This window comes from Diadema setosum, chromosome 15 (genome assembly GCF_964275005.1).
Source record: "Diadema setosum chromosome 15, eeDiaSeto1, whole genome shotgun sequence".
Taxonomy (NCBI): domain Eukaryota; kingdom Metazoa; phylum Echinodermata; class Echinoidea; order Diadematoida; family Diadematidae; genus Diadema; species Diadema setosum.
Window position 1 is genome coordinate 18,187,447 of NC_092699.1, and position 13,159 is coordinate 18,200,605.

Consider the following 13,159-nt stretch of genomic DNA (forward strand, 5'->3'; position numbering starts at 1 on the left):
ATGAATACCTTTTTGTAATGTCTGTTAAAAATGGGTTTGAGAATGTAGCCAATCAGAAGTGCTGAAATGAGTTATGTTGGCTCTCTTTCTTTTTTTCACTAATGCAAGGGAGTTTAAAAAGTGTGCAGCAAAATTAAAAAAACATTTACAGCACTGCGCATAGTCTTACGGCAGATTACAATTGTCATGCATGCAGCACAAATTTTAGCATTGATTCACGCAGTCGTCTGAACAGCTGATTGAAGAGCAGGCCCATTGTATTGCAATACAAAGCTTTACCAGTTGATATGACACCTGTAGTTCATAGGCTTATTTTATAAAACAAATAATGCACAGAATTTCAAATCATTTTGTTAGTGAATATGCAGCCCACTCTTAGGTATTCACAATGTCAGGCATTATGCCCTCGGCCGTTTGTATAGCAATACACCTATTTTTATTCATTTTGTGTGTGTGTGTGTGTGTGTGTGTGTGTTTCTCTCTAGTTCTAAACCAACATTACGAAGCCGCAGTGATTTGCTCTCAAAAAAAAAGTTCAAAAAGAGCAACATGGAGGTGTGTGAAATTTACCATAGTTGAAGTAGGCCATGGAGAGACCAGCTGCTGCGTAGAAGAGGTGCTGGGTGTTGGGAGCAGAGCTGATGACATATCGTCTTGCAAATAGTCCAAGAGGATAGCCTGCAGTAACAAAGATATAATAGAGATCATTAAATAAGAGCAATCATCATCATCCTCATAATCATCATCCTCATCATAATCAATGTTATGTTCACGAAGATAAGCCACACTGACACAGAGATTCAAAGATCATTACTACTTAGTAATGACGAATATGATGAGAGGATACTTAGATCAATACCAGTTATAATTATGATAATGATAAAATGAAAAGTGATAAAGACAGAATTGACAGTCATTATTATATTATTATATTCGTGTATCATCATCATCTTTATATTACAAATTATATCATTATCATTATCGTTATCATCATCAACATCATTATCTTACTGTTTTCATTATCATAACAGTTTTAAAATGATTTACAGAAAAGGCCGAATATGACAGCAGGCAAACAGTATAATTTGGAACCCTCTAAGTAGCTACTGATGCATCTAGTTCATCTACCAGCACACATTCATCCTGAAACTAATCAACTCGAAATTCCTACTAACATTAATGAGATGAAAACATGTTTCATCCATCATCAACAATTCAACATATGCTTAACACATACTTCACTCATTAATTGCAAGGACAGGTTTCGACAAGTGCAAGCATACGGATGTGGGGATTGCGTGTGTGCTAACAATGCCTGAAAAATATAATTCCTCATCAGATTCACTGCTATGTTGTCTCTTAGAAGCTTTGTTTGTTTGTTGGCTTTTTTTTTGTCAGAAAGCATTTATCTAATATTTTGTTCTCCAAAATATTATGCTCAATTGTAAATTGTCCATAACTCAAACTGAATAAATTTTCATCCAGAATGCAAAACTTCCATAGGTGATGACTTTAGTCTGTCTGTATGGCCAGCTTTGCAAAGATCACATGAAAGGAAATTAATATTCCACACCTCACAGAATTATTTCCACAGCAGTCGGTTTATCCTTTGTATGAATATTGATGGCTACTGGGAAAGCAGTCAAGCTGAGTTCAAAGGGAAACATCTAGTGCATCTACTAAAGATTACTATTTCAATATATAGATTGCTTCCATCAGTGATTACAGTCAAATGGTGCTATTCCTAAAACAAAATAAGGGGTGAAAAACTGTGATCATTGCATGTATACTGTAATCACGAGAAGGGTGAGGAGAAACAATACATGTACAGGGAACTGTCATCACAACCACCAGAGCTTGACTTGGAACTCGCTGATAAACTGTGAGATACAATCATTGAAGGTTATGGCATATTACTTCAATGCTGTATGGGTGAAGGAGGATGCATTTGCACAGAGTATCATTACCAATTTCCCTGAGAAAAAGGATGACCTCAGATTTAACTATTGGTATCAGATGATCAATGCTGTTTCGATGAAAACTTGGGTGACTTGGGCAATTTCCTTGAAGACATTTTGCCAAATCAGCATTGTCAGTCAGGCTCTTCTAGGAGAATATTGTACAGAGCTTTTATTTCCAGGATGGTAAAGCCTATGAGACAGAGATTTAACTGACCATGTCTTGTTGGAAAACAGCATACAACCCATTACCTTGTCATGTGAGCTAGTTTGTATGCTTACCGATGGTAGTGACTCATTGCAACAAAGCAAATTTTGAGCGGGAGGGCATAACATTCATCATGTCTTTCCTCGTTTGAAGACCGGGCATTTAATCAGCCCATGACCGTCTGGCATATAAAGAGTGCAGAGACTTGTTGGTTTTCACACATGAACTGATTGGCCTGTCTGGTCCCAGAAACCACATATCGGTGGTTTCTTTAGTGGTATGTGTAGCTATTGAAATTACAATTCATTTCCTGTATCTGATTAGGTATGAGTAAAAATTCTCTTTCATTTCAGACCTATGTTTCTTGTTTTGACTACAGATTTTTCAAGAGCCACTTAACTGACTCATAGATTTATGACCATCTTTAGATTAACCCGTTGAGGACAAGTCCTGAGTATACTCAGGCAGGTGTCGGACAGGAAATGCGAGTTGTAGCAAAATCAGTCCATCCTCAACAGGTTAAATTCCTTGTTTCACACCTAACTTTGAACATTTTTTTGTAAATGAACAAAACAAAACACCAAAACAAGAACCAGCAGTTTGAGGCATAGTCATGGAAGCTGCCAACTTTCAAAAATTAAAATGAATGGCAAAAAATAAATTAAAAAAAATATATACAGTCAACCTCGCCTAAGTCGAATCTATTGGGACCGACAAAAACACTTCGTCTTACGCGATTTCTGGACTGTCAATTTTTTTTTGACTTGTATTTCCTGACAAATTTTCATAATGCAGTGTCTTTTTATGTTTTTATTGGCCGTGAAATTACAGTAGAGGGTAGTAATATGTTGTAAATAGTGTGTTTGTTTTGTTTAAGTTTTAAAAAAGAATCCTGAAGCTCAATTACTGGACTGCGATAATCGAAATGCGTTGCACGTAATGTCTGCCAAAAATCGCCAAACGAACGTTGGAGTTCGGGGCTTTGTCATTTGTTTGGGGATGTCGTTTTTACTTCGGCAAGAATTTCAAAACAATTCGATTTTTTAAGAACCTTTTCCGTGATTTGTTTTAAAAATGTCTTTAATGTCTCGTCATAGCGCAAGACCTTTGCCAGACGTGCGCGATGTTTGCAAAATCTTCGTGAACCTCCGAACAGACCGCGAAGCTTCGGAGAATATCTCGCGCTTGTTTCGCGATATTTCCCAATTAATTTTCATAATGCAGTGTCTTTTTATGTTTTTATTGTCCATTAAATTACATTAGATGGTAGCAATATGTAGTATTTAGTGTTTTTGTTTTGTTCGAGTTAAAAAACATCGTGAAGCTCAATTACTGGACTGCAATAATCGACATGCGTAGCGTGTAATGTTAGTTTTTTACGTGGTCACGTCGCGAGTGGCAAAATCTAACATTCGAATTTTAGTCTGCAAAAATCGCCAAACGAACGCGGGAGTTCGGAGGCGTCGGCAATTGTTTGGGGATGTCGTTACTTCAGCAAGAATTTCAAAACTATTAGATTTTTTTTTGCGAACCTTTTACGAACAATGAGTCATGATTTTGTCTCGAAAAATGTCTCTAAAGTCTCGTCATAATAATATTATGTGCGAGACCTTCGTCAGACGTGCACGATGTTCGCAAAATCTTCGTGAAACCCCAAACAGACCGCGAAGCTTCGGAGAATATCTCGCACCTGTTTCGCAATATTTCCCGATTAATTTTTATAATGCAGTGTCTTTTTATGTTTTTATTGGCCATTAACTTACATTAGAAACTTCGGAAAATGTCTCATGTATGTTTCGCGAAATCCGCGAAGTTCTTCCGATCATTTTACAACATAACTGCAATACCTATTCATGTACCTTTTGAAACATTCTCACGAACCATTGGCGCATGTTTGATGAATGACCTTTTTAACGCTCTACGTTTTCTGCAAGACAAAATCATAGCATACTACAGTAGTACATCTACCCACCAAGCAACTATATACACTGTATATGAAAACGAAATTTTTGATGTAAAAAAAATCTCAAAATACACTTTAAATTACTCCACTGCACGCGGAAATTATGGGAAACTTTAGATGTGTGGGGGAACCTAGAAAAAAAAAAGACGCTTATTATTGTGGGGTAGCCTAGGTCATTAGAAAAAACAAACAAACAAACTTACTGTCTGCACACACATACGCAATGGAGAAATGAAAGGGAAAAAAGGAAAAAAAACAGGAAATAGAAAATCTTCAACTCAAGACAGCTATCAATCTCCTTGGAAACATTATTTTCCAATGATTATTGAAAAATTTGCGTGGTTGCATTTCCGACGCATGTTTTTCGTTTATGTAACTGGCTGTATTTTAGCAAAAGTACACGTGGCATTCACACAAACATCATGAGAACTTGGCACAAACTGCGCAAAAATGTGTGTTTTTGTTTTGTTTTTTACTTCATTGTCCGAACACATTCGGATAAATTTTCTGAATGTTGGATTTTGCCACCCGTGTTCTTCGCAAATCATTCGCGTGCTCCGCGAAATCTCACTGAGCTGCGAATGTTTGCGAGCGTAGCGAATACTAAGGAATTTGCAAGCAAATTCGTAAACAAATGCAGTCAAACTCGCAGACCATTTTTATTGTTGGAAACAGTTTTTGTTGTCGCAACAAAATTTTGAACACGCCACGCTCGCAAACATTCGCCACTCATACCCCTTTCATAAACTCATCCTCCTATTATCCGCATAAGAATAATGCGGACAATTCAATAAAAAATGCGTTCACAAACTCTGAAAATAATCCGCATTATTTTTACGAGCGCCCGTCCTGAAAAAGGCGGATAATCGTCATGGTGACTGCACACGTCCCTCCTGCGGGAAAGACAGGTGATGTTTGACCGCACTCCGGCAATTATCCGCATTATTTGGGTTTGCGTTCATAAACTCAAAATCTGGTCCCGACGCTGCTATTATGCGGATAATAGAAGGGTCGAAATAATGCGCATTATTCTATCCCCGCTCCGATTTTACGACCAAATGTTGCGGATATTATCCGCATTATTGAGTTTATGAAAGGGGTATCAGTGAGATAGGTGGCCTGTACCGGATTGTGAGGATTTTTTTCTTCTTCCCTTTTTCCCCCAAAACCCTGCTGCGCCGTCCGCACATGGCTCACCTCTAACCTGGTACATGTGATTTATGTTCTTCTCAGCTGGACATCAAGGATACAAGGGATATTAGGATAAACTTGTATTCAACCCTTGGGAGTATTTTATTCCAAAAGTAGTGTGTGTTTTCCTTCCTTTGTTGATTAAAAAATGAAAGAATGCTCACTTCCATGTTTGAATGATGTACGGGGGGAAAAAAAAAACTTTGACATAACATGTATTTACACAAATCTGGACTCGAAATTATCTTCGACATAGGCAAAATTCGACTTGTAAACTTCGACTTATGAAAGATTATTTTAAAGAAGTAAGTAAAGAGAAAATCTGGACTTTTCTGGAGCTTCGACTTGGCTGAGTTTTTCGACTTGTGCAAGGTCGACTTAGGCGAGGTTGACTGTATATCATTTCAAGTACAACTTGATAATCTTTGATTATGAAGTTTGATGGTTTGAGACATACAAGTAGTAGGTATATTTGCAATATGAAGTCAATGCACACTACTTCAGATTGATATTTGAGTGTGGAAAAACTTCCCTACCAGTCAGTAACCCCCAAATTGTCCCATCCAAAACTGTTACTTTCTTTATCCCTATCCCTAGCCTATCAAAAAATAAAGAGAATAAAAAGGGGAAGACAGAAAACCCATTTCAGGATGTAGCTCCATAATTCTGCTTTTGAATGACAAAAAAAGAGTGAAACTTCCCTTTGAGATAGACCATACTGCCATTCACTTAGGACTACAAGCCAAGAATGGAATGTTCCGTTAGGACTTCCTCATTCACTGATACTGTGTATGCCCATTTCTATGTTAGCAATGACTCTTGCCATTTCTTGGGGGAAGATATGCACATTTCAAGCAGTCAATAATTGGTTGACATTATCATCTGTGCAGGTTGAATACTCCAGTAACTACTCTGCACAAAAACTTGCAAAACTGCCACACTATGAATTCTGTTACAGTGACACAAGTAAAGATGCCGATTTATATTTTGCATGATAATCACATGGAAGTTTAGGAGTGCATAATATTTTCCATGGTAACCAAAGAAAAAAAAAAGAACAAAAATAGCAAAAGTATCACCTTTTGAGATCAAGGAACTTTGCTGTGAATGACTTTACTTCCTTTTGTAAACTTGCACTCAACTGTGCTTCACAAAGTGCCCTTACGTAGCCCTACATGTATGCACTAATTTTTTTTTTCCACTTATAAATTCTCATAAGCACTACTGTTTGAGCGATGTACAACTGCATTAAATGTGGGCATATGCAATTGTAGGATATTATTAGTTCCTGCTCACACTCTTTATATCGGTGGGCTATTATGCACTATATTTTTAAAAGTTGCGGATATTTCATCATTTCCCATGAGAAATGAACTGAAACACAAACATAGTTTGCAGCCAATATGTTGCATCATCACTGAGAAAATAAGTCTTGAAAGACTTCCGCATAAGCTTGAGATTATGACTACAATTACAATGTTGTAGACTAAAAGAAAAAGTATGTTTGGAAATAGACCAGTCTCGGTATTGGGCTCTCTACATTAGTTTCAGTTTATTAAAGATGTACAGCACTACAAGGCCCCTGAGCACACACAAAAGAGAAACACAATCCTCCCGCAATAATTATTGGAAGTTATACAGGAAGGAATGACAGGTCACCATGTAACCGTTTAATGCGTCTACTCTTGAACTTTTCACTTCAGTCTACATCCTTCAGAGGTTGTTAACCCATTGAGGATGAGTCCCGAGTATACTCGGTCAAGTGTCTATGGGGAATGCGTGTTGAAGCAAAATCAGCCTGTCCTCAATGGGTTAAAAGCACTTTAGAGAGTGCCCGCAAGGGTGTTCATACAAACACTCACTACATGATTCAAGCTCTGATACAACACACCGGTATGATCTTGGCGACCACTACATAACTTGCATTATTGTCAGACTTGTCAACTGATCCTATCTTAGGGTTTTTTGTTTTTGTTTGGGAAGGACAATCCTAAAACTTACCTGTAACTGACAACACTGTATACATACAAACAGTGTACATGTATCACATTGGACATGTTGGCCATATTATCTGACAATGACCATTACACTGACAATTCTCATAGCTTGCACTTTTATACATATGGTATCAATGACAAACCATTTTTTTTCCCCAAGCCTAAAAGAGTATTGCAAATTTCCATGGAGAAAATAAAGATAATGAACATAAGAAAACCACAGAGACAGTTTTCACTCAGATGTAAATAATTCAATAGCATCTGAAATAGTCTTGGTCACGAGGGAAAGGATCTGCAAGGTATCTACTTTAAAAAAAACAACAACAAACAAACTTGTTTTCCCGTTGTTTTTGTTGTCTACACATACACATCAGAACTTTTGGAATTTTTTTTTTTTTCACACAAGATCCTCACAACTCTCAGGTCACAAGATGTGTGTACCTAATGTTTGTTTGTTTGTTGTTGTTGTTGTTGTTTTTTTTTTTTTTTGGGGGGGGGTCATCCAATTTTTATTTCTCCCAATCTTTCCAAATCATTCAAGTCTTTTATGAATTACTGAAACAAACTTTCAGCTGCATGGTTGGTAACAGTGTATTACGGGAAAATGTCCAAAGCAAGGTCTGCATGTTTCACTCTGGTGATTTCCATGTAGTTCATTTTGTAGACATTGTATACAAAAGTACAGGCAATCATAACACTTAAAAGAATTTTCATGATTTAACACGTACATGTACATGGCTGCTAACTTAGATACTGAGGTATAACCAGATTAGATATTAACAGACATACACTGACTTGTAACATTTGTATGACAAGTCAAAATTGTGGTATTCCTCTCTTCTCCCTATTTACTTCTAAATTAAACTTACTTTGATTCAATGTTAAAACCATTAAGCACTTGGCAGTCTCTAAAACTTTCATGGATCTGGTTTTGAATAGTCTAGAAACCGGACCATATTGCAGTCACCAAAGGTAATACAGCGTATGCCCTCCTGCCTGGCACAACTACAAGGCTCCTTGTTGGATTTTGTCAACTTAAAGTATGGAGACTTTGAACAAAGGCCAACTGGGCCGGTATGAGATAATATCAAAGCTCTACATAACTTTCCATCCCGTTTTAAAATGGTTATTGTTTGGCTTCACCAGTTTACAAGTGTTTCTTGCTCTGTCAAAGTTAGCATTGGTTTGGCAAAGCTGTTGAATCTGTCATTATTTATGCAATATATGAGGTTCCATATAAAACAAAGAACATTGACCGAGCTGGATCAGCAGCTGATACAGCCCAGTGTTTGGCATAAGTGGCTACAAAAACACTTCAGGAAGAAACTGATACTCAAAGAGGCTTCAAAAGATCCTAAGAGCATTATGATCAGGTAATGCATCTGTAGGCACAGTATGGTATATCAGGTGAATGGAAGGAGAATGTGCAGTGATCTGAGTACAGTTCAGACTGCAGGTGTGAAACTGGAACACTTTCTGCCATTACAAGCTTTATAAAGGCCTCAATCTTCAAGGAACATATTAAAAGGGTAGACAACATTCGGGCTGTTGTCCCTTCAAGCTTATTTGCTTATTTATCAACAGCCTTCTGCATTCCAATCCCACAATATATTCTACCATGATTCAGTCAGATCACTGTTTATTTTTAAACCCTGAATAGCTTTAAATCAGCATGTTTGTTTGTTGTTGTTGTTTTTTATCAGTCTAAGGTACATGTAAATTTTAGTTCTATTTGAATGTACCAATACTGTGCCTTATTGTTTTGGAAAAAAATACTGGATATATTTCATTTGTGATAATGCAGAAAACCAAATAAATTTGAATTTGAACTGAACAAATCACAGAACTTTAACTAGGCTTGTTTGTTAGGGTTCATGACTGTGAAGCGAAGTAAAGTTTAACTTTCTCATTCCTGCATCTACACATTATGTGTCCAATCAAATAGACTGCATCCATTTGTAAACTTGGTATACAACTTTGTAGGGATATGTCAAATGTAACAATATTTACATCATTGGTTAGCTAACATGTGACAATGCTATAGAGGGACAGGATCTCTTGAGCTGAATTCAATAGTCTGAATGAAACATCAAAGGAGATATAAAATAACATTCACACCTGAAGAATTCCCCAAGACTGCACAATGGAATGAAGTGAATCACCGAGCAGCCTTACATAATACATGTATACTTGTATTCAATTACATTGGTCCTGTACAGTCATTTGTATGATACAATCTTAATAGCAGTCCTAGATGTGTATGAAAATGAATGATGTACATACAAAGTCACAATAGACATAAAATTGTACAAAGTTAACAGTGAAGAGACAATTTTTGGAAGAAGTACACAGTACTGTACGAGCTGAAATTTTCACGGTGGTTTTATTTTCGCGAATTTCGCGAATCGCCTTTGAACCGCGAAAATAACAACACGCGAAAATAACAATGTGCTATAGCTAAGTTCAGTTAGACCCTCGCAACCGTGAAATTAACAACACACGGAAATGTCCTCCAAGTAGCAATTTGCGAAAATATCTGTACGCGAAAATTTCAGCTCGTACAGTATGTCACATACCACATTGAATTAAATTCTGTAGGGCCCATATATGCCAGTTATTTTGCAACATTTTTATTTTCATGAATTTCGAGAGTCTGGTACTATCTTATGCGAATTTAAAAACACATGAAAATATTCACTTGATCTGGTATGAATGTGATTGTGCACACATACATTTTCCCATTCAATACTGTTATCTACAAACACAAATTTAACCACTCGTGAAATTGTCAGGAAGTCCCAATTCACAAAAAAATAGACTTCACTTGGCATATGTATACAGTCAGACTATCTTCTTCAGCTTGATGTTTAGGATTCAATATATTTGCTAATTCAGTGCGGCCATTTCAAAAGTAATATTTTGCACACATTATGGAGTATATCTTCAAACTGTCTTGTACCTGTATAGTCTGTAAACTCCAGCTTATCCTTGGCAGTAGGAGGAGTCTGCCCAGCCCTTCATTCCTGCTCAGAGTTTTAATATTACAAAAACCATTGCATGAGGCCTTTTTAAATACACATGGAGGTAACTTTTCTGTTGGAATGTTCAAAAGATAAGGTGGATGAGAGTTTCTTATAAATTTAAAGTTCTTTATTTCACATTTTGACAAATTTTGTCACTTCCGTCTATCCATTATTTACATAAAAAATGATAAAGGTGTCATACAATGTCTACACCAGAGCAGATATTGCTCTGGAAAACTTTCTCTTTTTTTTTTATTTCTTTCTCTCTTTTGCAGACTATGAAGCCAATAACAATGATACCTTTGTAATAAACATCTTAGATAAGAATATTAAATGCAGAAAGAAAACTGCAACATATGGTGATTTGGCGAGAAATCAGAAATTTGACAATTGTTAAAGACTAATATTTTTATTACGTCCTGCTGAAGTTCAAACTATGAAAATATTTTGAAAACTGAAACATGTTTTAATAAAGCATAGTATTTGTTTGGACTGGACTTTGTGTGGTACTGGTGTGTTTATCAGCCTAATCTCCCATTTCCTATTCAGCCAAAAGTTGAAGTAACATTGAAGCCGACTTTCTAACCATCAAGGGCTGATAATGTTGAAATAAAGAATACCTTGCAGGGTGCTACATAACTTTTTTTCACCACTTGCCCAGTCGGGCAAGCAGATTGTCAAATTTGCTGCAAAACACTTGCCCGAACAGTAATTTTGCTTGCCCAAAAAGAAAGTCCAAAATACAATATAGAAAATCATGCGTAAGTCAAGGGCTTGATGAAACACAATCATTTGAATAAACAGCGCATATTGATTCTCAAATCAATGTAGTAATAAACTTGGTCCGATCAAGCGTTGCATTTGCATTGCATTGCTTCATGTAAGTTTTGGAAAGTTGCTGAAATGAAATATGAAGTGTCTTGCATCACCAAGGAGTCATTGTCTTGGGCTTTTGTATGGTAGACTTTGTGGGTTTGGTGGGGGAATAAGTGGGAAAAAAAAGGTGGCTTCTAAACTTTGCTTGCCCAATTCGGGCAAGCACTTGTTCTCATTGTTCAAAAACACTTACCCGACTTTTGATTTTTGCTTGCCCCGGGCAATCAGGCAAGTGCTTATGAAGCACCCTGCCTTGGACTTATCAATTTATCATATTGGTGTTGAAAAGCTCACAATCCAGATAACTAGTACAAATATCAGACGATTATAAATTATCTTTTGGTTGATGAGTCACATTGAATTGTAGCTAAATTTTGATTTGAAATTGTCTTGTCTGTAAGTGTAAAATAGTGTAATGTTGAAACTACAAAAAATTAGAACTTTGTATTAGAAGTGATAGAAGGAAACAAAATTTTACTACACAGCCATATATGGCATATAGACTCTAGTGATATAGAGCTGTCAATATGCACACAGGGTCACAGCCCATATTATTATTGTAAAATGAAAAAGTCTAATTCTTTAAAATGTTTCAAAATAGAAAAAATATGACACTTCTAAGTTCATAGCACTGATCACCCCATGGAAGGGGACACCTGGATGGAATCAATTACCTGATACGCAAAGAATGTGGGATTGCATGCATCGCTAACTTTCATCTCTTGTGATTGTGCAGCGCCAGTACAGTTGGGCCAGGTATGCATTGTCAACAACAAAGAGCAAAGTGCGAAGCAGTACAAAAGATCCTGCAGATGGTCTCAAGCATATCGTTGGGACGATCCAAAAGCCAAACAAAGGAGATAGCGCAAAGCACGTGTTCTGGGTTTTCTTAGTGAAAATCATATCAACATTGCTACTCATCTTCGCAATCGCATCATATGGATGCGGCTTGGCTTAGAAAAGCGAGGAAGAAAAGGGAGAGAGAAAGCACAAAACACAATTTTTCCTGTATGGGACTGAGAGCCCCGCTGCATTCATTCATTGTCGCCGTAAGACACGTATGAAGTAAACCTGAAATGCAACAAGAAATGAACTTACACAAGAGAATCGTGACGTAAAATCGAAGATCCACAACCCCTACACCAACTATCACTGAAAGTTCCTCCAAAAATGTGGAAATTGGATTAATTTCCATCATTTTCAACATGCCAAGGTGCGCCATTGTGGTGTTCGGTGTGCTCCTCGCCGGTTAATGCCAATTGTCATGTATATAATGCGCATATCAAAGTCGCGTAGACATAGGAAAAAGTGAAGAAAGGGGTGGAGATTTTTTAACGTCGTCGGCCTCCTAGTCTACATGCAATGATTCGACTTTCACGTTGATGTCGAGACGGCATGCAATGAAGGCGAGCAGTGAATGCAGCGGTTGGAGTGTGCTGGACGTGTGGAGTGCATGTCTGATGTCAATGGAAAAGCAAGCAAGAAGGGAGTATGTATTGAGCACGCAGCTGTGAACTTGCTGTGACCCAACATGGGGGAAAAGGAGACACGGGCATCTCTTTCTCTGTTTTGGAGAGGGAGAGGGGAGGAACTTTCCAGTGCCATCGGCATTGCAGGTTGATAAAGAGAATAATATATTAAAGATATTCCAATAAATTGACGATTGTGAAAACCCCACTCCTGAAAGAAGGAGGAGGAGGAGCAGGAGGAGTAGGAGGAGGAAGAAGAAGAAGATGCCTCAATGCCTGAGAAGAAGAGTTAAGGAGGTTATTATCGGCCTATATCATGGCCACAAAAAGACAAACATATTTTGGCTTAAAGAAAATAAAACCTTCAAAAACCAACAACTAACAAACTCACTGAAAACCAAGGTTTTGAGATGGTTCATTGCCAGATGGCATCCACTCACCGGAGAATGAGTAATCTAGGATCGCTGGGCCCAA

The 13,159-nt window shown here is 37.3% G+C and overlaps 1 protein-coding gene across 1 annotated transcript in view; it reads right to left on the bottom strand.

Moving 5' to 3' along the window:
• Window positions 1-12,444, bottom strand: part of LOC140239253 (lysophospholipid acyltransferase 5-like) — a 41,056-nt gene extending 28,612 nt beyond the window's left edge. The window contains exons 1-2 of the mRNA XM_072319130.1: window positions 12,315-12,444; window positions 571-678 (exon numbers count right to left, since the gene is read on the bottom strand). Coding sequence (XP_072175231.1) covers window positions 571-678; window positions 12,315-12,438 — 232 coding nt within the window. The 5' untranslated portion in view covers window positions 12,439-12,444. The remainder of the gene's footprint in view (window positions 1-570; window positions 679-12,314) is intronic.
• Between the last annotated feature and the right edge of the window lie 715 nt (window positions 12,445-13,159).